Source organism: Zootoca vivipara, chromosome 12 (assembly GCF_963506605.1).
Source record: "Zootoca vivipara chromosome 12, rZooViv1.1, whole genome shotgun sequence".
Classification (NCBI taxonomy): Eukaryota; Metazoa; Chordata; class Lepidosauria; order Squamata; family Lacertidae; genus Zootoca; species Zootoca vivipara.
In genome coordinates this window covers 58,686,520-58,712,918 of record NC_083287.1, presented here as the reverse complement: position 1 = coordinate 58,712,918, position 26,399 = coordinate 58,686,520, and the positions used below count along the sequence as shown (strand labels likewise).

Here is a 26,399-nt window from a genome sequence, read left to right as displayed (position 1 = left end):
AAGGAGAGGGGTGAGAGGGCTGGAGTACCTGATAGCATGGGAGGACACTCCGCCGTCCCACAATGAGTGGATACCGGCCACGGAAGTACCTGAGGAATTTTTAGTGGAAGAGTTCCACGCCCTGTTCCCCCACAGGCCCAAGCCCTGGCACATGGAAAGGGAGGAAGAGGGGGAGGGGCGGGAGGAAGGGATCGCAGGCAGCAGCTCTCCATGGAGATGGGAAGCGGAATTTGAGGACACGGAAGAAGAGGTGTGGGTTTCACCGAGGTCGACGACGTCAGAGGCAGGAGAGGACTGGCAGAACATTTTTACTCCAACCAGCTCTGACGCCACTGACTTCTTGGGATTCCCGTCTTCTCAGGGGGAAGGAGAAAGATCGCAGGATTGGGGGGAAATTTTTACACCCACAGGCTCGGATGCCACAGACTTCTTGGGGTTTCACTCGTCCCCAGCAAGCAGAGAGCCACTAGGGAGGGGGGGAGAGGAGCCTGGGAGGGGGGTGGATGTGAGGGACAAGGGATACAGGGAAGTCCCTCCCATCTTAAGTTCCAGCCCATCCCCAAGCGCTGGAGAGAGTAAGGAGAGCTCTGCCTCCAGCGGAGAGTCAGGAAGTGGTGTCCGAGGCTCAGGCAAGGTTGTGGAGCCCAGGCCGCAGGTGGGACAGGAAGTTGGACGCACGGGGGGGAGGCCAATCCCCCCAACTCCCGAATTGCGACGCAAACGTAGGGGGAAGAGGTTGGGTCTGCCAAAGTTGTGGTGCTGGAAGAAAACGCGCCAATCGCCATTCGGGAGTTCTGACACCTCACCTTAAGGATGCATTTTTACTGCTCTGAACACTGTAAATAATCAGCACTTAATAAAAGCCTTAAAAGACCATGCTGGAGTCGTTACTCTAGAGTAGCCATACCAGGCCCTCTGACACCTAAGGACAGTACTCTTAGGAAACTTGACCCATTCCTCGGTCGAAATGGCCTGTTAAGAGTAGGTGGTCGTCTCAAGCAAGCTAAATTAGAGTTAAATGAAAGAAACCCTCTAATTATACCTGGTCAGCACCACATCGCTTCTCTGATTGTACTGCATTACCACCAGGTCAGACATCAAGGACGTCTATTTACAGAAGGAGCTTTACGTTCTGCTGGTTTTTGGATAGTGGGAGCCAAACGACTTGTGAGTACTGAAATTTATAAATGTATTACTTGCCATAAGCTTCGTGGCATACTCCAAACACAAAAGATGGCCAATCTTCCAGCTGACAGACTCAGCACAGACCCTCCCTTTACCTATGTAGGCCTCGATGTCTTCGGCCCCTGGTCTGTTTCCGCACGTCGTACTAGAGGAGGTTATGCAAGCAGCAAGCGCTGGGCAGTCTTGTTCACCTGCATGTCTATTAGAGCTGTCCACATTGAAGTGATTGAGTCTATGGACACGTCTAGCTTTATTAATGCTTTAAGACGTTTTATTGCTATTAGAGGCCCTATAAAACACATTCGCTCTGACAGAGGCACTAATTTCATTGGTGCCTCCAAAGAACTGAGCATTCTCTCAAACTAAGACACAAAACAAGTAGAAAGATATTTGAGCAGTCAAGCTTGTATATGGACCTTCAATCCACCACATTCTTCCCACATGGGAGGAACTTGGGAAAGAATGATAGGAGTGGCTTGTAGGATCTTAGATTCCATCTTCCTACAAATAGGGAATACTTGGCTTACTCACAAGAGTCTGAAAACCTTCATGGCAGAAGTTGCAGCAATTATTAATGCCAGACCTTTAACCCATCTCCAATGACCCAGAAGAACCTTTTTTGTTGACACCGACAACTCTCCTTACTCAAAAAATTGAAGTAGTCAGTACACCTCCTGGTGAGTTCACTAACAAAGACTTGCATTTGCGTCAATGGAGACAGGTTCAAAGTCTTGCAAACACCTTCTGGGATAGGTGGAAGAAACAGTACATCTCTATTCTACAATCAAGATCTAAATGGCAAACTGCCAAGCCTAATCTAAACGTTGGCGACATCGTTCTTGTTAAAGACTGTCAGTCTCAAAGGAATGAATGGCCATTAGCCTGCATCACCAAAGTCTTTCCAAGTGAAGATAGAAGAGTCAGGAAAGTGGAAATTAAAGTATGCAAAAACCAACAAACAAAGTTGTTTCTTAGACCAGTCTCTGAACTGGTTCTACTGTTGTCATCGGGGGAATCAAATAGTAGTATCTGTTGATACCAAGCGGGGAGTGTCGTGCCTTTGGCACGGGCAAAGTTCATAAATGTATTTAGTTTGTATGGGCTGTTATTGTACTGGGTAGCACGGCTCCACCTACTGGCCAAAAAGAATATTGCAAGAACGACAGTTGCTGACAGTTGGGATAGTTGGTGGCTGAGGTTAGAGAGGAGGAGTTCAGTGGGTGTGAGGGTACCAGAGGGAGTCCTGTTACATGTTCTCCACCTGCAAGATTGTATCGTTGTTTTACCATTTAATACTTGTCTTCACACTTATTATTTGTCTTATTCAATTTGTTTTACCTCGTTCTTGACTGTTAATAAAGTATAGGATTAAAAGTAAAAAAAAAGTCTCTTTTTTCCGTCGAAGACAAGAAGGTTTAGCTGTATGTCGAACTACCTAGGTCACCAGGCACGGTAGTGAGGACAGCACACTTCTACTCTCACTTCTCTTATTCAGCAGTGAGATGCAGCACCAGCAAAAGGAAAAAAAGAAAAGAAAATGCTATTCTAGGCTGCATCAACAGAAATATAGAAGGAATATATAGAAAATATAGAAGGAAGTCATGCTCTAATCTAACTTGGAATGACTCCACCTAGAATTGTGTGTCCAGTTTTGGGCACCACAAGTTAAGAAGGATATTGACAAACTGGAGCATGTGTAGAGGAGGGTGATCGTGGCTCAGAAAAGGTCTTATGAGGAATGGCTGAATTCAGTATGTTAAGCCTGGAAAAGAGGAGATTGAGAGAAGGTCTGATAGCTATCTTGAAATATTGAAACGGCTGTCCCATTGAAAATGGGGCAACCTCATATTCTCCTGCTCTGGAGGACAGGACCCTAATCAATGGCTTCAAGTTATAAAAAAGGAGGTTCTGAGTAAACTTCAGGTAGAACCTTCTGACAGTAGGAGCTCTTCGACAGTGAAACCGACTCCTTGGAAGACGGTGGATTTTCCTCCTTTGCAGGTTCTTAAGCGGAGGTTGGATGACTATCTGTCTTGCATGCTTCAGTTGAAATTACAGCATTGTAGGAGGTTGGACTAGATGGCCCTTGGAGCCCCTTCAAACTATAGAATTCTACATTTCTATGATTCTATGATTGTACTGGTATGCATTCTTTGATGTGAAGTGAGATTGACTCGCTGACTGAAGCTCTTTCCACATTGCAAGCAGTGATATGGTTTCTCCCCTGTATGAATTCTTTCATGCGCCGTGAGATTGGACCTCTGATTGAAGCTCTTTCCACATTCCAAGCACTGATACGGTTTCTCCCCTGTATGAATTCTTTGATGAGCTGTGAGATGGGTGTTCTGACTGAAGTTCTTTCCACATTCCAAGCACTGATAAGGCTTCTCCCCTGTATGTATTCTTTGATGGGACATGAGGTTGGAACTCTGACTGAAGCTCTTTCCACATTCAATGCACTGATATGGATTCTCAGTTGTATGAATTCTTTGATGGGCTGCGAGACTTTCCTTCTGGGTGAAGCTCTTTCTACATTCCAAGCACTGATATGGTTTCTCCCCTGTGTGAATTCTTTCATGGGAAGTGAGACTTTCCTTCCAGGTGAAGCTCTTTCCACATTCCATGCACTGATAGGGTTTCTCCTCAATATGAGTTCTTTTATGGGAATTGAGATGGGAGTTCCGACTGAAGGTCTTTCCACATTCCAAGCACTGAAATGGTTTCTCCCCTGTATGAATTCTTTGATGGAAACTGAGATTTAACTTCTGGGTGAAGCTCTTTCCACATTCCAAACACTGAAATGGCTTCTCTCCTGTATGAATTCTTTGATGCACCCTAAGAACAGCACTCTGACTGAAGCTCCTCCCACATTCTAGGCAGTGATACGGTTTCTCGCCACTGTGTGTTCTTTGATGGGAAATGAGTTGGGAGTTACGACTGAAGCTCTTTCCACATTCCAAGCACTGATATGGTTTCTCCCCTGTATGAATTCTTTGATGCGAAGTGAGACTTTCCTTCCAAGCGAAGTTCTTACCGCATTCCAAGCATTGATATGGTTTCTCCCCTGTATGAATTCTTTGATGGGCTGTGAGATTAGTCCTATGACTAAAGCTCTTTCCACATTCCAAGCACTGATAGGATTTCTTCCCAAAGGCATTTCTTTCTGAGGAAGTGGAAGGGGACCTTTGACTGAAGTTACCTTCACACTCAGAATATTTATTTCCCTTCTCTATTGTGTAGACATTGTCATGGTCTCCCTCGTTATTAATTTCTAATTCATCACCACCTGCAACAAAAAGAGAAACTGATCATAGTCTCAGGAAGAAATGCAGCCCTTGGTTATTGAACAATGCTAATTAATGCTTGGGACAGAGGAAGAACAGAAGGTCTTACAACAGGCTTCACTGGTTTTGTTGACAGCCATTAATGAACATATTTATGGGAACCTGAGTGTCAGGAACAGGTCAACAATAAATCACATGGAGTAAGTGAAGTTAACTCTTTATGAGAAGAAACAGCCTGCTCAGTGCTGTCAGGCCTCACAAGCAGAGCAAGACTTCCCAGTAGGTCTTGCCCCTGTGCCTCTAAGAGTCTAAGATTTTATGATTCCAACATCAGTCATCTCTTTGGTCAACCATAAACTGACAGAAACTGACCTTGCCCCTATGAGACAGTTATGGGAACTGAAGGTCCCTGCCATCCCACAACTGACTAAGCCAACCTCTTCTCCTGGATCCTTCCCAAGTGATCTGAGACTCTGCCGGTGGAACTGTCTCTGCTCCTCCCCCTCATACCTCTTCTGGTTTAGGAAGATAAGGTGGGAGGAAAGCTTGTCACAGCAGGAGGGAGGAGACACCCTGGCTTCTTCACCAGCCTACCTCTCTTCCTCAGCTTCTGCTTCTGGACTTCTCTCTGCCACAGGTTCCCCTTGCTGCTTCCTCCCACCATTGCTCTGCATCCGGTCAGTCCATGAGACTGGGATTTGAAAAGCCTGGCTTTTCTGGCCAAATCATAGAATTTGCGCCATATCCAATGTTAGTCATCTCTTTGGTCAACCAAAAACTAACAGAAGCAGAAACAGAAAAACCTGACAGAAGCTACTTCAACTTCCATAAGATCTCTGAAGCCTAAATTTCAAAAGGACTAGGAAGTTCAGACCAACCAGGTTTAAAAAGGCAAAACTGGAGGATAACTCTATTCACGGTTCACTGTGGGTGTATCAGAATCCCAGATGCTCTTGGTGGTGTTATTGTTTAGCTCCATCAAAATATTGCAGGTTAGTGGCACGGAGATACACATTGAATTTCAAAACAGGTATCATGAGTGAACAGCAAGCTTTACCGAGAGACTCCATAATCCCACAATTCTCCTCCATGACTTCCTTATGCAGAGCTCTCTGGTCAGGATCAAGCAACGCCCACTCCTCATCTGTGAAATGAACAGCTACATCTTTAAAGCACACCAGACCCTAAAATAAAAAGGGAAAGGTCCCCTTCTTAGACAACATACAGATTATCTACTACACATTGCTCTGTTGTTTTCTGCCTGTTCATTGCTGTTTTGTTTTAATGTACATTTTAATTATGGATGCATATTTTTTATTTTTAACAAAACTGTTTTATTGTGTATTTTAATTACTGGTATTCACATTTGGGGGGATGGGTGGAACTCCAAATGGTGTTCTTCAGATCATTCTGTCTGCTCAAGCATTCCAGTTTTCCTCTTTACTCTCTGCTGTTCTGGAGGGGGAAAACCTTCACAATGTCACAGGGAGGGGAAGGAGGGGGAAAGCCGTTTAGTGCAACTGGTGGGGCAGGTGAGGTGAGTCCTGGCCACTGTTTTTTATGATTTGTCAACTGCTTAGAAGCCTATTTTAGCATTAAATGATCAACATAAATGAAACTGAAGCTGCTGATAATTAATACCAGCAACATTCAGGAGGCTATTTAAGGTGAGGTGGTTGTTCATCATTCTCAGGATGTAATGCTCCTGGAATGGCCTTTACAGCCTTTTTTAAGGGCAGTTTTGACAGAAATCAAGAGTAATAGAAACCTGGCTGCCTCATCTAACAGCCTCTTTTCCCCACAATGCTCCTTCTCCCTACCTGATCTGGTTCCATAGCTTCTGCTTCTCCTCTGCCTTCATGCAAAGATGGATGAGGAGGTCTCCCTGGCATCATTCTGTCACCTGTGAGAGGCAACGGTAAGTGGCAGGCCATTAGCACATGCTTCTCTTAGAGGTGAAGCAGTGCACCTCTAACTATAGGTGGGCCTTTTAAAAAGTCTCACCTACTGAGTGCATTTTGACATTTGTATCTTAGCTATGTAAAAATACATGTCCAGACTTTGGGCTCCTGGCCCCAAGTGTCCTCCCCAAAATATGGGGGGGGCACAGATTAGTGGCAAAATCTACAGAATGTGTAACCAAATGGAAAAACCCCTCCTTTCTCCTTACCCAGTAGCCTCTCTTTGGTGTCCAACGGAGTCATCTCTGCCTCAGAGGAATCCAGGCCCATTTCTGCAAAGATAATCTTTCCCTGAAAGGGCAAAAGGGATTGAAAACAGAGAATGGGGAGAAAGATTAGAAAAGGAATGGCAGAGGCAAAAGCTTTAGGGGTATCAGATATCATTCCTTGGAGGCTTTCCCCAAAAAAGTTGGGGGATTAAGAGAGAATTTTGGGGTACACTCTCTCATGTTCGAAGCCCCTTGGGAGCATCCAGAGAAAAGTCTCTCTCACCTGCTGCTCTGCCTGCTTCCTCTCCTCTGCCTGACTCAGGAGGAAACCTTCGGCCAGGGCCACCGCCTGGGAACTGGTCTCTGCTCCACATTCCCTCACCCAGCTCTCCATCTCCGGTGGAAGGACAGCCAGGAACTGCTCCAAGATCACCAGGTCCAGCATCTCAGCTTTTGTGTGTTTTTCTGGCTTCAGCCACCAAAGGTCAAGGTGGTGGAGTCGGCTGCAAACCTCTCGAGGTCCTTTGGCCTCCTGGTAGCAGAACTGCCTGAAATTTTTTCTCTGCACTTCTGAGCTGAAGGTGTTCTCCTCACCCAGGATCTTCGGTTGAGAGTTTTCCCAGAATCCCCCACTGCTTCCAGTTTGGATGACATGGCCTCTTCCTGCTTCAGGGCCAGCTGAGTCTTGCTCATCCATCTGGGCTCCCAGGAAGCCTCCAAGAGAACGGAAGGAAGCCCCCTTCTTCTTCTGCCAATTCCGTCTGTCCTAAGTAGAGGCGTTTGCAAATCCTACAAAGCAAATACATTGTTCTGTTATGAAATTGATAACAGCCAGGAAAAGAAAAAGGTTCCCTGAATCTTGTTAGGAACCAGGGCTTCACTGAAACACAGCCCAGACTCTGAACTAGCCCTACTAGAAGGGAAGTTAGTATGCAAAATGTGCAGGAAACATTGGGAGTGTCTGTCAAATGAATCAGCCTAGTTGCTCCTGCCTTTCAGTGTTTTCAGTCAATGAAAGAACCTTCCAACAGTTTGACCTCACCCCCAAAGGCACACTCTCCCATTGTCTCCTGAGACAGATGGATGCCAACCAACCCTGGGATCCTCAAGAGTTGCTCTCCCTCCCTCCCACAGTTCAGGACCCATATCCTTCCTGCTTCTGCCTCAGTTTCTAGCATTTGGATTCTCCAATGTTCTCAAGAACAACTGCTGGGGTGGGATCCCTTTTTCTTAGGTCTGGGGGCCAGATACGTATCTGGCCAACCTCTGAGGGCCAAAGGATAGTGCTATAAACAAGTGATGGTAAATAAATTCTCTGTTTGTAAGTGCCCCTTTCCAGCTTTGGCTAGCTTGCCAACCACTGTCCCCTTGGAGCAGAGATGACATGGCCAAGGTAATTCCTGCTGTGGATCAGATAGGATCATTGCAAGGCCCTAACTGGAACTGCTCTTGAAGATGGTTCAGAATCTGCTCCAAATTGCAGAAGCCAGATTGTTGGCTGAGTTTCCTTCCTTTATGAAGGGCATTTCTTTCCCACTTTCTTCTCCAAGGAGCATCCATGGGTCTCCCCCTCCTCACTGAAACCCACCCCAATTACAACCCTTGAGAACACATTTAATTCCTGTTTTAAAACAGCTGCATTGGTGGTCCATTCATTCCAGATCCAATTCAAAGTTCTCACAGGAGTATAATATAATAATAAGAATTTATTATTTACACCCCACCCATCTGGCTGGGTTTCCCCAGCCCCTCTGGGCGCTCACAACCAAATATTAAAAACACAATGCAGCATTAAATCTTTAAAACTTCCCTAAACAGGGATGCCTTCAGGGGTGGGGTTCACTTAGCCCCCCCCTCAAAATATGTGAAGAACTGCCTCCTTCCCTACAGACCTTCTTGGCTGTGAAATTTGGCAGAGAGGCCTCTCTTGGTAGCGGGTGGCCCGAGAGAGGGCATCCTGGGGGCAGATTCCCCCCCTTGGGGGATTCCCTCCCCACAGAGGCACCTTCCCCTCTTTCCCAAGGCCTCTGACAACGGAGACATGTTTTCAGGACCCAGCCTATTTCTGTGATTATTTTTTAACATTTTAAAGTATTTTAAAATGGCTGCAAAATATAACAACACCACAAAGCAGGCCTAGGCAAACTCTGCCCTCCAGATGTTTTGAGACTACAATTCCCATCATCCCTGACCACTGGTCCTATTAGCTAGGGATCATGGGAGTTGTAGTCCATCTCAGGCACTGACCTCTAAAAATGAACCATATGTTGTAGACATTCCCATAAACTAATTGTGCTATACAAATGACAAGAGCAGACTCGGTCCATTGATCTGTATCCTTTCTTATTCCTAGTATTCTCCCGTTGCTTCAACCCACTTTCTCCCATGAGGGATTTTCCCTCAGAACCAGAGCAGGGGGGGGGGAGCCTCTCTCTCTCTTTCTCTCTCTCTGATTGGCTCCCAGCCCTTTTGGAGGGAAAATCCAAGGAGCCCTTTCTGAGGGAGAGAATTGGACAGGGCCTGATCTGAGAGGGGAGGTGGGGTTTATTATTATTATTATTATTATTATTATTATTATTATTATTATTATTATTATTATTATTATTACAATACAGTTGTTGTTGTTGTTGTTGTTATTTGGAGAGGGTTTTTCTGAGGGAGGACTGGCTCTGATCTGAGAGGAAAAGGAGCCCCACAGCAGCTTAGATAGGAAGACGACCCAGTGGAGGGTTTGAGGAGAGTATGGAGGCAGGATTTAATCTGGAGGGCTGAGTCTGAGGAGGCAGGAGAGGAAGAAGCTGTGGGAAGACGGACTAAGCCAGGGTCTCCTCCTTCCAGTCAGGAGGGGAGAGATCTGCTAGGAAAAGGGGACCCCTAAACAAATAACAAGGCCTGAGGGGATCCCCTGGGTCTGTGGGAAATCCCAGGGGGTGGCTAAGAGAGAGGAGGGCGGACGAAAAATGCCCCTCACTCAGGAACCAAAGCATTAGGCTGAGAAGGAAGGTGTATAAAAGTATTTAATTGTAACCCTGGTACGTTAATAACTAACTAAATAAATGGACAGAAACCGAGTTAATTCTTTTACCTGCTATGTTAGAAACCTAAACTTCCAACCGAAGCGCAACAAGTGAGCTTTTAGCAACTGAAGTTTAAGAAAAGCAGTGCATCTTTATATTTAGTTTAAGAAATAACTTTTATTTGAAAGGACAGACCTCCTGACCCAAAAACTGTTTCACAAACCTCTTCTTTTTCTTCAGCTCTTTCCTAATACTCTAAATCACTAAGTTTCCCCTCGTATAGGATCCCCACAAGATGGCCTGTGGTAAACTGCAGAAATTCATGTAATTTTACTGCCAAGTGGTGGGTCCGCTATATTTAATGGGCAGTTAGCGGGGCGAGTCTGCCGCATTCTTAGTTGATGGTCATTGGTGGGATCCAAGAGCCCAAAGCAGGGAACCTCAATTTTCACATAACTAAAATATGAAATGGCTACCAATGTCCAAATGCCTCGGCACGTGAGGCTTTTTCCGTGGCCCACCCACCTCTAGTTCGACATGCATAGCTTCATCTCTGACAGAAGCATGCGCTCCTGACTTCTCATTCACCTTTCTGTCTCACAGATGGCGGAGTCATTCTGGCAAGACCGCCTCATCCATCTTTTCTTGCTGGCGGAGGAGAAGTAGCGGCTGTGGAAACGGAGGGGTGTGATGTGTGTACCATGAGGTGGGTCTCAGAGAATAGATCTAAATTACAGGAATTGTTAATAGAAAACCCCACAAAACCTTTGGCAAAAATTTATAAATTTTCACTTCGAATCATAGAATCATAGAGTTGGAAGAGACCACAAGGGCCATCCAGTCCAACCCCCTGCCGAGCAGGAAACACCATCAAAGCATTCCTGACATATGCCTGTCAAGCCTCTGCTTAAAGACCTCCAAAGAAGGAGACTCCACCACACTCCTTGGTAGCAAATTCCACTGCCGAACAGCTCTTACTGTCAGGAAGTTCTTCCTAATGTTTAGGTGGAATCTTCTTTCTTGAAGTTTGAATCCATTGCTCCGTGTCCGCTTCTCTGGAGCAGTAGAAAACAATCTTTCTCCCTCCTCCATATGACATCCTTTCATATATTTGAACATGGCTATCTTGAATGGGATATGAAAGATGAGGTGGTTAACCATGTCATGATAAGATGGGCACAGGATGTCGGAAGAACGATATAGCATCCAATGGGATAAATTGTATGGGGATAAGGGAAAACATATGGAAAACGGTATTTAGGTGGCATTGACACCAGCTAAATTAGCAAAAATATATAAAAAGGATGCGGATAAATGCTGGAAGTGCAACGAAGGAACAGGAGATTATTTCCACTGTTGGTGGAGCTGTAATAAAGTGAGTAAATTCTAGAATGATGTATATGAAAAATTGAAAAGAATGTTAAAATGGACATTTGAAAAAAAAACCCAGAGATTTTCCTATTAAGCCTAATGCCAGAGAATACCCCTAAGGACAGGAGAAATATCTTATTATACACCTGTGCAGCGGCCAGAATGGTGTTAGCCCGAAATTGGAAAGGAGGCAAAGTCCCATCAATCCAAGATTGGCACATGAAATTAGTAGAGTTCATGAACTTAGCAAAAATAACAGCAATAATTAGGAAGATATCTAAACAGAAATTGAAAACAGAATGGAGTTATGTGGCAGATTATTTTCATAAAGAAGGAATGAGTTCAAAATGGGTGATTTGCCTAGAATAGGACCGACAAGATATTTTGTATATAACAAGAGTAAGGAGGATAGAATTTAATTTAAATATAATTGATAAATATTTAAAGAAGAAACATAAAGGTTTATATATTTAGAAAGGGAACCCATATCAAATGTCTGGAAGTTTTCTATATTTTGTGTGTTTTGTGTTTTCCTTTTTCTCTGTTTTTTCCCTTTTTCTTCTATATGTATTATTGTTTGTATGGCTTTTTAAATAAGAAAACAATATGTTTAAATTTTTTTAAAATAAATGCATGCATGATCTGAACAGCCCTCCTTGCACCCTGGGACCCTCTTTCTCCCCCATCCAGCCAAAGGGAGGAAAGAGAGGAGACTCACCAGATTGCAGGAGGAGCCACCGAGGCAGCGCTTGCAAAAGAGGCCGACCAAGCATCCTCGCCCCGCTTGCAGGAAGTGACAGGAGAGGGACGGAGGGGCTTTTGTTCTGGAGTCCCTGCCCCTGTCCCGCCCCACCCTTCTTTCCTCTCCTCTCTGGGAATTCAGCTCAGTTCCTTTTAACCCTTGGCAAGCCGAGCGCCCCAATCAGACCGCCCTCTCTCTGCGTTTCCTTCCTCCAGAGCAGAGGAGGAGGAGCCCCGCGCATTGCACCTCCCCCCCCCCAGTGGTGTGTTTGGAGGGATCTGAGCTGGTCTCTCCCTTGGCCTGAAACAGCAGGAAGAGCTTGCAGGGGAGGCGTGCCCCCCTCCTTGGCCTGCATCTCCTGTCATCCCCATCCTTGTCTTCTGATTGGCTGCGACGCGCTTGGCTGTAGCCAAAACCCCACAAGAACGAACCAGATCCCACGTGGAGGTGATGCGTGGAGGTTCATGGATCGCCCTTCCCCGCAGCGAGTTGAAAGGGGGGGTGTCCCACGTCCCACCCATTCAAGGCAGCGTCCCTGTCCCATGCACCGCCCTCCCTTCTTTCGAGTCTTCTGGGGGCCTGATCCTGGCTGCGGTGCTTTGGATGTGCGTGTGAGTCTTCTTGGTGGGGGGCTGAGCAGAAAGGAAGGAGGCAGGCGGAGAAGCCTTTTCCTGCTGCCTGATTCCCCCCCCGCCCGCCCCCGTTTCCACCGGCTGGGAAGATAAGGAGGCCCCTGCCGCTCGATCTCGGAGGATGATGGGAGGGTGAAAGGGGGTGTCTAGTCTTTGGGGGGAGTAGTCATTTGGAGAGTTTAAAAGAGAGGGCATTGTAAAAATGGGGATCTAGCGGGGGGGCTGTTGGGGCTCCGCGCATCCTTAAGCTTAAGGAGAGGAGATTGGGGAGTTGGCAGGGGGAGAGGTTTCCTCCTCGTCGTGGTTTAGCTGTCCATGGCCCGCCCCAGGTGAAGCCAGAGTCTCTGGAGTCTGCACCTCCCCCTTTGAAACCCAGGACGACAGCTCTGCCACTGGAATCCACTGGTCTGCAGGTTCCTCAGTGGGGTGACAGACCCTGGGGAGATGTCCTCAGGGCCTGAAGTGCCAGGTCCCATCATTGTTGGGCCACTGCCCCCTCTCCTCCCCAGTGCCCCTTCCCACATGAAAGCATTATTCAGAATAGCTGTTTACACATCCCACTGAGAAGGGAAAAAACACAATAAAATTCTAAATAGCAACAGTTGCACATTTATTCAAAATCCAATTAAATAGACATACAGTGGTACCTCGGGTTACAAACGCTTCAGGTTACAAACTCCGCTAACCCAGAAATAGTACCTCAGGTTAAGAACTTTGCTTCAGGATGGGAACAAAAATTGTCCTCTGGCGGTGCAACAGCAGCAGGAGGCCCCATTAGATAAAGTGGTGCTTCAAGTTAAGAAAAGAATGGACCTCCGGAACGAATTAAGTTCTCAACTTAATTAATTAAGTACATACAGTCATACCTCGGTTTAAGTACGCTTCGGTTTGAGTTTAAGTACTTTGCAGACCCATCTGGAATGGATTAATCCACTTTCCATTTCTTTCAATGGGAAAGTTCGCTTCAGGTTAAGTACATACTTCCAGAACCAATTACAGTCATACCTCGGGTTAAGTACGCTTCAGGTTGAGTACTCTGCGGTCCCATCTGGAACCCTTCAAGGGGTGGGGTCACTCACTATGGGGAGACTTTCCTAGAGGAAGCCAGTGATTACAGAGGAGGCACCGTCTTTAACTGTCCAGGTGGAGCATTCAAGGGGTGGAGCCTAAGGTTAGCAAATAGTGAGCCACATCCATTGGTAATTCCAGGCCACCCCTGAGACAACTTGTATGTTGTTTAAAAAGGGGGGGTTATAGGTATATCTTAACCCATAAAAAGGTAAAGGGACCCCTGACCATTAGGTCCAGTCGTGACCGACTCTGGGGTTGCACGCTCATCTCGCATTATTGGCCGAGGGAGCCGGCGTATAGCTTCCAGGTCATGTGGCCAGCATGACAAAGCTGCTTCTGGCAAACCAGAGCAGCACATGGAAATGCCGTTTACCTTCCCGCTGTAGCGGTTCCTATTTATCTACTTGCATTTTGACGTGCTTTCGAACTGCTAGGTTGGCAGGAGCTGGGACCAAACAACGGGAGCTCAACCCGTCACAGGGATTCGAACCGCTTCAGCAAGCCCTAGGCTCAGTGGTTTAACCACAGTGCCACCTGGGTCCCTATCTTAACCCATAGATCTGATATTATTATCACAATACTAATGTAAATATATTTAGCCTACTACATTTTGTATTAATTTGTTCCAAATATTGTCATATTTACAAGCAGAGTCTACGTCTGTAAGCAGTCCGTTCATAAATTGCAAGTGCTACCATATTATCAAGCCATTGATTAAAGGAGATCATGTCTTTGTTCTTCCAGTTCATCAGTATCAGTCGCTTGGCTACCATTTTCGTTATCCCGTTAACTTGCATATAGTAGGTATCTAGTTCACAAGAATATTCTCCACTGAAAATGTTAGTTTCTTCTGATCGGCCATAATTATACAATCCAGCACTTTCTCCCAAAACTTAGTAAGTATATAAAAAGGTAAAGGACCCCTGGAGAGTTAAGTCCAGTCAAAGGCAACTATGGGGTGTGGCGCTCATCTCACTTCAGGTCGAGGGAGCTGGCTTTTTTCTGCAGACAGCTTTTCCGGGTCATGTGGCCATGCAAAGGAGGCCAGAGCGCACGGAAATGCCATTTACCTTCCCGCTGCAGTGGTACCGTATTTTTCGCTCCATAGGACGCACCTTACCATAGGACGCACCTAGTTTTTAGAGGAGGAAAACAGGAAAATATTTTTTTGCTTTCTTGAATTGTTCTAGGCATAGTAGCCAACTCCTAGAGGCCTAGGTGCCCTTGCCCCCCCTAAATATTTGAGGGAGCTTCTTTTGCAAAGGGGGAAAAGCTCCATTTTTTAAAGATCAGCTCAAAGTTGTGCAGCTTTTTTTGCAGATGGGGAAAGCCCCATTTGGGGGGTGGGGTCAGTTCAGAGTTGTGCATCTTTTTTGCAAGGGAGGAAAGCTCAATTTTTAGGATCAGCTCAAAGTTGCTGAGTTTCCTTGCAAAGGGAAAAAATCCTGTTTTTATGGGGTTCAACTCATAGTTCTGCAGCTTCTTCTATAGGAAAGGAAAGGGACCCATTTCTACAGTTTTCAGACAGATAATCTAATCAGCCAGTCACGTCTCCCTCTGCAGACAACAATTGAGGCCTAGGCAAGGGGCCAGGGGCCGGAGCTAGCTCTCTTATCTCCCTCCCTGATCTCTTGCAATCAGCTGCTGAGCGGGTTCCTTTAAGCTCATTCCCTCTTGTTAGCCTTTAGCTATTTCTTAAAAAAAAAAAAAAGCACGATCTGCCTTTAGCCCCTGGGCAATTCGGCTCCAGGGACCACGCATTTGCTCCATAAGATGCACAGACACCTATCATTTACAATAAACAATAAAACTGCAAATAAAACTAGTTTATATTCAAATGTATTGTGAACTATTCTGTGAATCTCGCAGTGTTGTCTCATGGTGCAAGCCAAGGGTTCTAAGCAGATATTAAAAAGTGATGGCGATATAGGACATCCTTGTCTGGTTCCTCAGGCCTGATGAAAGGTGGCAGACAGATGACCATTCACTTTGACTCTTGACGTAGGTGTTTCATATATTACATTAATCCATTTTAAGATATCCAAAGGAAATTCAAATTTAACTAAAGCTACTTCCATGTACTGTTTACAGATTTTAAGAGCTCTGGCCAGATAGTAGATTAATTTTTAGAAAGTTTTAAGTTGAGAATAATAAGACAAATTCCAGTAGCAATCCAGTTTTTAGAAATCCAGGACAAGGCCCTGTTTAGGTTTATTCTTCATCAGCTGGAATGACAAAGAGTCTTACATTAAAAATGTGTATTAGAGTATTGTATTACATTCTGTCTTCTTTGTATATACACAATTATATACAGAAAATTCCAACAGAGACAGCACATCTTTTGTCATCTTTACATAGAAGATATATAGAAAATTATATATAGACTTGTAACAAAGAATGCTTACCTCTAGTTTCATAGTTTCAAGGTCAAAGCGTACCTTTCATGTTTTTCTAACTTACTCAATCTGTTTGCAGTATTTAAATAGAAAACTAGGTGTGGTCTACTATCTAATTAAAGGAAGAGTGCTACATTTGCAGATGCTGACTATGGCTGCAACAATTGAAAGTTGCAGTGGCATGATTTAAATACAGGCTGTATAAGAACACAATATTGATTATAAGAATGCTGTAAAGTCAAGACTGTTATTCAACCCCCACGGATGTAACGTGTTAAAAAGATGTATGAACTTGTATTCTCGTTGAAGGAGAAGTCTGTCGTTGCTCTTCCTGTGAAAGCGGGCTGGAGGTAGTTTCCATATTACGAAGAATAAAAAATCATCCTCTGTGTGTTTGTGTTGGATGTAATGTTCAACCATGATCTGATTTCGAATCCTGGAGCGGTGTTCGCTAATTCTAAGTTTTATGGGTCTGGAATATTTGCCAATGTACATTTTTTGGCATGCATATATGCAATTTTTAGTGTTACAGTCACTGGAATGTCTTAAAGTAAACTTGAACTTAGACAAGGCATCGGAAAACTCCCTAGAGAATATTTGCATACATTGCATCCTCCGCATCAGAAGTGGCCCGAAGGAAAATTACTCTCTACGTAATGTTTTGGGCAACATAGCAGATTTCACCAGAAGGTCTTTAAAGTCCAAAAAGAGGTGGTTTTGCACATCCAGGGATGTTAGCAAGTAAATGCCAGTGTTTATTTTGTTTAGTCGTTTAGTCGTGTCCGACTCTTCGTGACCCCATGGACCATAGCACGCCAGGCACTCCTGTCTTCCACTGCCTCCCGCAGTTTGGTCAAACTCATGTTCGTAGCTTCGAGAACACTGTCCAACCATCTCGTCCTCTGTCGTCCCCTTCTCCTAGTGCCCTCCATCTTTCCCAACATCAAGGTCTTTTCCAAGGATTCTTCTCTTCTCATGAGGTGGCCAAAGTATTGGAGCCTCAGCTTCACGATCTGTCCTTCCAGTGAGCACTCAGGGCTGATTTCCTTAAGAATGGATAGGTTTGATCTTCTTGCAGTCCATGGGACTCTCAAGAGTCTCCTCCAGCACCATAATTCAAAAGCATCAATTCTTCGGCGATCAGCCTTCTTTATGGTCCAGCTCTCACTTCCATACATCACTACTGGGAAAACCATAGCTTTAACTATACGGACCTTTGTCGGCAAGGTGATGTCTCTGCTTTTTAAGATGCTGTCTAGGTTTGTCATTGCTTTTCTCCCATGAAGCAGGCGTCTTTTAATTTCGTGACTGCTGTCACCATCTGCAGTGATCAAGGAGCCCAAGAAAGTAAAATCTCTCACTGCCTCCATTTCTTCCCCTTCTATTTGCCAGGAGGTGATGGGACCAGTGGCCATGATCTTGGTTTTTTTTGATGTTGAGCTTCAGACCATATTTTGCACTCTCCTCTTTCACCCTCATTAAAAGGTTCTTTAATTCCTCCTCACTTTCTGCCATCAAGGTTGTGTCATCTGCATATCTGAGGTTGTTGATATTTCTTCCGGCAATCTTAATTCCTGCTTGGGATTCATCTAGTCCAGCCTTTCGCATGATGAATTCTGCATATAAGTGTTTATAAACCAGTGTTTATAAACAATGGCTTTAATTGAAGCTGTGCGAGGTGTATACTGTAGAGTGGATGTGATGCGGTTCGTATTTTCTTTATTCGTGCGTAATTTGAATAGATCCTGTCTATTTATCTTATCCACTCCTTGTAATCTTATCCACTCCTTGTAATGCTTCAGATGATGTTTTCTGTGAATATCCACGACAAATTAGGGAGGTGGTCATTGTCCTCGCAGAATTGTTATAATCTTGGTAGGCTGAAGAGTTTCTCTTAAGTCGTAGAAATTGTCCGTATGGGAGGTTTTTGAGTAGGTGAGGCGGATGGAATGAGAGTGCATGTACCGTGTTTCCCCTTTTTTAAGACACCGTCTTATTACTTTTTTTTCTCAAAAAACCACAGGGTGGCTTATTTTTGGTGGGATGTCTTACTGGTATTTTTATTGATATTGGTATCTGAAGAAGTGTGCATGCACACGAAAGCTCATACCAAAATATAAACTTAGTTGGTCTTTAAGGTGCTACTGAAGGATTTTTTTTATTTTGCTTCGACTCAGACCAACACGGCTACCTACCTGTAACTGGTATTTTTATTATGAGTCTGAGGGACGGGAGGTGTGTGCGTCCCTGGCCCAGCCCTCTCTCCCCAGCCCTGGGATGTTCGCAAAGGGCTGCTCTCTCTCTCCTCTGATGTGGGGACTCACTTAATAGCAATCTGCTACACTGGAGCTTCTTAAATCTAAACCAGTATAATGGAATCTATCTGTGTGATACAGTCCTAGCAGTAGCCTATACGTAAAAGCAAATAAGGATCTCTACTAGCCAGCTGCCCAAGACTTAAGTTCCAACAGTCTGAAGTTCCAACAATGTACATAGCTGCCAAGTTATCCCTTTTTAAAAGGGATTTTCCCTTATGCTGAATAGGCTTCCTCGCGAGAAAAGGGAAAACTTGGCAGCTATGACAATGTAACACTTTGTAGTGCTATCACTGATAGCAAAGAAGCTACCTGCTGAGAACAAAGAAGCCAGCTAAACAGCAATTAAGATTGCTGACTTGGTAAATGGTAGCAATTAAGAAGCAATTGAGCTAGCGAGGTGAGTTAAATTTTTGTGGGTAAAGGAAGCTAGGACCGGCAGTTTAACTTTTGTGCTCGCAAACAGCAAGACGGAAAAAGTCATTGATTTAAAAAAAAAGTCCCCAAGGCAAGGACTGCGATCCAGACTACTTACAAATCCTTAAAGGGGCAGCTCCACAGACAAGCAAGCATAAGGTAGAAAGGAAGGCTGCTTTATGCCTTCGGTAAAAGCAAGGAGACAACAATCAGACACAGGAGACTGCTGTCAAGAGGAAATCAACAGGCAACTCATGGGTGGGCGCATGGAATGGAAGGGAAAGGTGGAGGGAAGCGAGAGGTGGGTTCTCTCTCTGTGTGTGTGTGTGTGTGTGTGTGTGTGTGAGAGAGAGAGAGAGAGAGAGAGAGACGCGCACACGGAGATCTCCCTTAAAGGGAAAACAGCCTTTGAATTCGCGAGGCAGCGGCTTCAAAAGCTCCTCTCCCGTCAAGAGGAAATCAACAGGCAACTCATGGGTGGGCGCATAGAATGGAAGGGAAAGGTGGAGGGAAGCGAGAGGTGGGTTCTCTCTCTGTGTGTGTGTGTGAGAGAGAGAGAGAGAGAGAGAGAGACGCGGGGGGGGTGGAGAGACAGAGAGACGCGCACACGTAGATCTCTTCCTTAAAGGGAAAACAGCCTCTGCATTCACGAGGCAACGGCTTCAATCGCCCGAGGCAACGGCTTCAATCGCCCCTCTTTTCTTCCTCGTGCCTTCATCTCCTCCCCACCCCACTTTTCTCCTCTTCACCAAGTACAGCTTACACAGGGGGTTATTGCTACTGGGTGAAGGGTCTATCAGTATGTCTTATTTTCGGGGTATGGCTTGTATCGCGCAATTGCTTAGAAATCCTGCTATGGCTTATATAATGACTACGTCTTAAAATAGGGGAAAGACGGTAGCAGGGAGTTGCGATCTGTGGGTTTGTGGAGGCAGCGTACTCTAAGTTGTTGATAGTTGTCTCTAAACACTGTGGTGTCTAAGAAGTGTACTTCTTCCTCATGCAGGGCCGGCTCTAGGTATAGTCCCGGTGGCGTGGGGCGCCAGGGCGCCAGGCCAGTAGGCGAGGCACTGCGCGCTGTGAGGGCGGGGGCGCTGGAGCGATCTCTGTGCCTCAGCGCCAGGGCGCCTGACCTGCTCGAGACTGCCCTGTCCTCATGGATATGACCTGAAAGATTAATGTGGGGATCTTGTGCATTGATCCATTGTAAGAAGCCTGTGGCAGCATGTCGATTCTCTATGATCATGAAAAGATCATCAATGTAGCGATGGTGTTACAAAATGTGTATTTTAAATGGGTTAGTATCACACAGGATGAACTTTTTCCCCAAAATCAATCATGTATATATTAGCTATTGAGGGTGCACAAGCGAACCCATTGCTACCCCTTTCACTTGTAAATAGAACTGGTCCAGGTGTCTAAAATAATTATGGTCAAATATAATATCCAGTACGTCAAGAAGAAAATGGGTGGGAGGTTCCTTGATAGATCTAGAGTCAAGAAGTTCTTGTATAATCAGTCTGACTTCGGGAAAAGGTACGTTTACAGATTTTGTCAAAAGCCTTTTCAGCATCTAGTGATATAATTACAAACTGGTCTTTATTTTTGTTTAGATCTACAAAATCCACCACTAATCTAATATTATCTGCAGTTTTGTCTCATTTTTATAAAGCCGGTCTGGTCACCCTTGAACGGCTATTACCTGCTGAATTCTATTTGCTAGAGTCGATGTTAGAATCTTTGTATTGACTCTACACTGTAAAGAAATATGGGGGGGGATAAATGTGGGGGAATCGTTATCTTGCTGTCTCCCCATTTCAGGGGGGTAGATACACAGCTTTCTTCAGGATTTCATCCCTCTAATTTGTCTTCAGAAATGGAAGAATCATTATATTGGATGGGGTCCCAGTTCTCTGTCACATTACCAGCATAATCTTGGACGGTGGTAATTTCAAAGCTTGGACTTTCCAAAAGTGTCAAAAGCTCTTTGGAAAAAAAATCCTCCATAAACTTAATTGCTTGAGCCTGAGGAGGAGAATTGGTAGCCCCTGTTACTTTCAAATAATTCCGTGAGAGTTGAGATTCCAAAATAGTGAGGCGTTTATTTGAGATATTTTCACACAAGACAACTTGTATGTTCTTCCTCTGCTGCTGGTTTGCTGTGGTCTTGAAGCGGACTCCTCTGATCCTCTCCACGGTGCTGATCCTGCCTTCCCTTCCTGACAGCTGGGGGACCTGGTGCGGTGGTCAGTTTCCCATGGATAGAACACCCATGTACCACTCAGACTTTTCATTCTTCCACGCTCACTTCTCCTCTTGAGCAGTGTGATGCAGCAGCAGCAAAAGAAGCTGATCCTATTCTAGGTTGCAAGAAAAGAAGCATAGTGTCTGGATTGAAGGAAGAAATAGTCATGCTCTATTCTAACTTGGTCAGCCTCCAGCTAGAGTTCTGTGTCTAGTTTTGGGCACCAGAATTTAAGAAGGATATTGACAAGATAGAACATGGGCAGCGAAGGGTGACCAAGATGATCAAGGGCCACATGGAAGATGGAGCAAGCTTGATTTCTGCTGCTCCAGAGGGCAGGATCCAAACCAATGGCTACACATCAGGAAGAAAACTCTGATGATGAACTCTCCTTACTTGCAGGTTCTTCATCAGAGGTTGAATGACTATCTGTCATGCATGCTTTTGTTGACATTCCAGCATTGCCATGGCCCTGATAGTCCCTTTCGAGTTTCGACTCTACAATTCTATGTTTCTCTGCCTCTCCTCATAGACATTCTTTGATGGAAAGCGGGATTGTCGCACTGATTGAAGCTCTTTCCGGATTCCAATATCTGAATGGTTTCTCCCCTTTATGAATTATTTGATGGGAAGTGAGTGGGGTTCTCTGACTGAAACTCCTTCCACATTCTGGGCACTGTTATGCTTTGTTCCGTTTGAATTCTTTCATGGGCTGTGAGACTTGTCTTCCAGGCAAAGCTCTTTCCACATTCCAAGCCGTTACATGATTTCTCCCCTTTATTAATTCTTTGATGGGAAGTGAGAGTTACTTTATGGGTGAACCTTTTCCCTTTTCCCTTTCCTTTTTAAATGGCTGTATGTATTCTTTGATGCACCTTAAGAACAGTACTCCGACTGAAGCTCTTTCCACATTCTGAGCACTGGTATTCTTTGTCCCCTGTGTGAATTCTTCGATGGACTGAGAGCTTGGCACTATGACTGAACCATTTTTTATATTCAGAGCACTGATACGGTTTTTCCCCTGTATGAGTTCTTTCATGGGAAGTGAGACTTCCCTTCTGGGTGAACCTCTTACCACATTCCATGCACGAATAAGGTTTCTCCTTGCTATGAGTTCTTTTATGGGAATTGAGATGTGCGTTCCGACTGAAGCTCTTTCCACATTCCAAGCAGTGAAATGGCTTCTCCCCTGTATGAATTCTCTGATGGGAAGTGAGGGATAATTTAATGGTGAAGCTCTTTCCACATTCCATGCACTGAAATGGCTTCTCTCCTGTATGAACTCTTTGATGGTTCTTAAGGCTAGCACTGTGACTGAAGCTCTTTCCACATTCCAAGCACTGAAATGGCTTTTCACCTGTATGGATTCTTTGATGGGACATAAGACCAGCTCTCTGACTGAATCTCTTCCCACATTCCAAGCACTGAAATGGCTTCTCCCCTGTATGAATTCTTTGATGGAAAGTGAGATTTAATTTCTTGGTGAAGCTCTTCCCACATTCCAAGCACTGAAACGGCGTCTCTCCTGTATGAATTATTTGATGTGCTTTAAGGTTGACACCCTGAGTGAAGCTCTTTCCACATTCAAAGCACTTGTATGGTTTCTCATCACGGTGAGTTATTTGATGGGAACTGAGATAAGATTTCCGACTGAAGCTTTTCCCACATTCCAAGCATTGATATGGTTTCTCCCCTTTATGAGTTCTTTGATGGGAAGTGAGAATTTCCTTCTGAGTGAAGCTCTTTCCACATTCTAAGCACTGATATGGTTTCTCCCCTGTATGAGTTCTTTGATGTAAAGTCAGACTAGTCTTCCAGCTGAAGCTCCTTCCACATTCCAAACACTGATACGGTTTCTCCCCTGTATGAATTCTATGATGGAAAGTCAGATTTTCCTTCCGGGTGAAGCTCTTTCCACATTCCAAACAGTGAAATGCCTTTTCTGCCGTATGAGTTGTTTGATGGGATGTGAGATGGACCCTCTGACTGAACCTCTTTCCACATTCCAAACACTGATATGGTTTCTCTCCAGTATGAATTCTTTGATGGGACCTGAGACCTGTGCTCTGACTGAAGCTCCTTCCACATTCCAAGCACTGATATGGTTTTTCCTTTGTATGAATTCTTTGATGAAGAGTGAGACTATCCTTCCGATTGAAGCTCTTCCCACATTCCAAGCACTGATAGGATTTCTTCCCAAAGAGATTTCTTTGGAGGGGAGTGGAATGGGAGCTCTGACTGAAGTTCTCTATACACTCCAAATACTTATATCGCTTCTCCATTGTGTAGATTTTGTCATGGTCTCCCTTGTTCTTCATTTCCGAAACATCACCATCTGTAACAAAGAGAAAAATGGATCACAGCTTTAGGAAGGAAGGCAGCCCTCAATTATTGAACAATGCTAATTAATGCTTGGGACAGTGGAAGAGCTGAAGGGTATTAAATGTAAGGTCTTACTACAAGCTTCATGACTTTTGTGAGAGGCATTAATGAACATATTTATGGGAACCTGAGTGTCAGGAGTGGAGCAGCAATAAATCATACGGAATAAGTGAAGTTAACTCTTTATGGGAATAAACAGGCTGCTCAATAGTGTCAGGCTTCATGATCACAGCAACACTTCTCGGTAGGTCTTGCCCCTGTGCCTCTAAGATTCTATGAGTCTATGATTCCAACATCAGTCATCTCTTTGGTGAATCAAAAACTGACAGAAGCTACTTCAACTTCCCGAACCTCTCTGAAGCCTGAATTTCAAAACCTTAGCAGTTCAGACCAGCCAGATAATGATTTTAAAATGCAAAACTGGAGGAAGAATATTCACAGGCAAAACAGTAGATAACTCTCCATTCATGGTTCACTGACTACTTCAACCGGTTGTCGTCTCTAGACGTGATTTTTCCTGAAAATGTCAAAGTTCATACTCTGCATAGCAGCCTGCATGCAGGGTTTGAAAACTTAGTTCTAACTCTGCAAGTTTTGCCAGAGGACCAGCTGAATATGAATTATGTGACTGGTAGATTGTGTGAGCAAGAGTATCAACATCATCGAAAGCGTATTGATAATCCAAATGCCCCGAGTGTAGGATGTTCTGATAATTCCCAGTGTAGGGAACTGGCAGGAAGAGCTGTAAGGAAGTCTCACAAGTGTCTGCTATGGCCAGCAAGTCGTGTTTTCGATGTGGCAGCAGATTTCATCTAATAGCAAATTGCCCAGAAAAGCAACAGGAATTTCAGCAGCCCAAGGCCAGTTTCAAGAGCTACCGAGGAAGGACGTGAGAACTACAAGAGTCAACGACCCAGAGGGGGAGAAGGTGCTGATAAGGGACTGTTTGCAATGGCAGCGCAACAGAGCCCTAAAAGGAACCTACAAACCTTGAAATGGGTAATTGACAGTGGGGCTACTCACAGTTTAGTCCCGGCGACATCTTGTGGCAGTCTTAGGAACTGCAAGACCTTACCAGTTGAAAAAACTGTGGCTATAGCAGACAATAGCAAACGAGAAATGAACCTTAAAGGCACCATTTATGTTAATTGTTTGCAAACTAACCTTCCTGTTTTTGTTCTTCCAGGAATGAAGAATGGACTTTTGAGTGTGTCATGCATGGTAAAAAGTGGTTTGAAGGTTGAGTTTGAAAAAGATGTGTGCACTATTTCAAAACAGGGAAAGGAGTTGGTTAAAGTTCCCTGTGAGGAAGGGCTTTTTGTTTTGGATGAAGCGAAGTTGGCAGCAGGCAGCTGTTCAACAGGTGAAGCACAAGCTAAATGTGCAAATAAGGCTCCTCATACAGGTTGTGCACATCTACTACACAGAAGGTTAGCTCATATATGCTTTAAGTATGTAAGCAAGATGCCAGATTTAGCTGAGGGGTGTAACCTTAAACCCTGTTCGCATTTTTTGGATTGTTGTGCTTGTAAACACGCTAAGGTTAAGACATGTAACTACCCTAGATCTCATAGAGTAAGCAAGAAACCCTTTGAGCTTGTGCACACAGATGTGTGTGGCCCCATGCCAGTCAAGTCGCTTGAGGCTGCTCTTTGGGCATTTGCCTAAAGATGTGAATATCTTGTCTGTGGCTGCGTTCTGCCGGATGGAGACTACGCACCCAGGTTGGCTGATACCTTCTATGCATATACCTGCTAGTTAGTAAGTTTTGTTGTTTTATTCTGTAACCTTCCTTTTCTGAGAATTGCTTGTTTTTGCTTATATCTGCTCTATTTGGTTGTTTAAACTTTTACTTTAATAAATAGTTAAAGGCATTTTGCTGATGGTTTTCCTTACTCCTGACACCAGGGCTAAATCCAAGTCCGAACCACTTGATCATACTACCGGCTAGTGATATTTGTGGGTTACCTGGAAAGGAACCCTGGTGGCAGCAAGTTACCCACAGGCTGGAGCGGTTCCTCCCGTGTAAAACCCCAGGCGCACTTGGTCTGTTCCTATGGAGCCCAGTTTGCCCTCAGGCGAAGGGACTGGGGGATAGGTCCATGAGCAGATGGTGGCCTGGGGAACATCATGACATGGCTTGGAGGTGCACGATTTATGCAAATTTTGGTGGATGGTTTTTCAAGGGCCAGTTGGGTTTTCTTTTTGAAAGAAAAATCACAAGCAGCATCAATTCTGATGGATTGGATTGAAGAAGTGGAGTGTAAATTTGACACTAGGGTGCATAAGATACAATCAGATCGTGGTGGAGAGTTTGTGAACCACACACTAGCGACATGGTTAAAAAGGAAGGGTATAGTCCATAGACTTACCAATCCTTATTCACCACAGGAGAAAAGAAAGAAAATTCCGAACATTGCAAGAAGCCATTGCTGCTTTGCTGTTTGATTCTGGACTACCACAGCGTTTTGGGGCAGAGGCTGCACTGTATGCGAAATATTCCTTTAATAGAGCATACAACAGCACAGTAGGCAACACTCCTTATTTCATGTTATTTGGGGGGGAACAAAAATTGACCATCTAAGAGTTTTTGGATGAGGTGCTTATGTGCTGGTGCCTAGGGCACAATGCAAGAAAGGTGATCCCAGATCTAAAGAAATGATTTTCTGTGGTTATCAAGCAAACACAAAAGGTTGGAGATTTGTAAATGTAGAAGGTAATCAAACAAAAATCACAATCAGCAGAAGTGCTGAATTTTGCGAACAAGATGGTTGGAATATAACCAATGGAAATCCTGACATACTATTTGATGTGTCAAATGAAAAAGATCAGACACAGGCCCCATGGCAAGAATCAGTTCTAGAACAGGCTGAGGAATCTGAGTATTAGGACGAGGGTGAGAAACCTTCTAGTTCACACAAGTTTGAAAAGTCAGAATTATTTAGCCCAGTAGGTTCACCTGTACAGCAAGGGAGACGTATAAAGTCAGAATCAGAAAGTCCCTCAACTGCTAGTGACAAACAGGTGACGACCAGTGATTCTGGGTCAGAGGGGGCAACTGATGGAGCATTGCAGGAGCTGCCAAGGCGTTCCAAGCATACCAACAAAGGAAAACCTCCAGAAAGGTATCAAGCCATTAGTGTTTGGGTAGGATTGGCGAATGGTGAACCTG

At 44.7% G+C, this 26,399-nt stretch overlaps 1 protein-coding gene across 1 annotated transcript in view; it reads right to left on the bottom strand.

Moving 5' to 3' along the window:
• Positions 1-26,399, bottom strand: part of LOC118079413 (zinc finger protein with KRAB and SCAN domains 7-like) — a 45,738-nt gene that overhangs the window by 9,642 nt on the left and 9,697 nt on the right. Inside the window, exons 6-11 of the mRNA XM_060281080.1 lie at positions 21,700-23,180; positions 6,923-7,405; positions 6,640-6,721; positions 6,290-6,372; positions 5,527-5,653; positions 923-4,471 (exon numbers count right to left, since the gene is read on the bottom strand). Coding sequence (XP_060137063.1) covers positions 3,306-4,471; positions 5,527-5,653; positions 6,290-6,372; positions 6,640-6,721; positions 6,923-7,405; positions 21,700-23,180 — 3,422 coding nt within the window. The 3' untranslated portion in view covers positions 923-3,305. The remainder of the gene's footprint in view (positions 1-922; positions 4,472-5,526; positions 5,654-6,289; positions 6,373-6,639; positions 6,722-6,922; positions 7,406-21,699; positions 23,181-26,399) is intronic.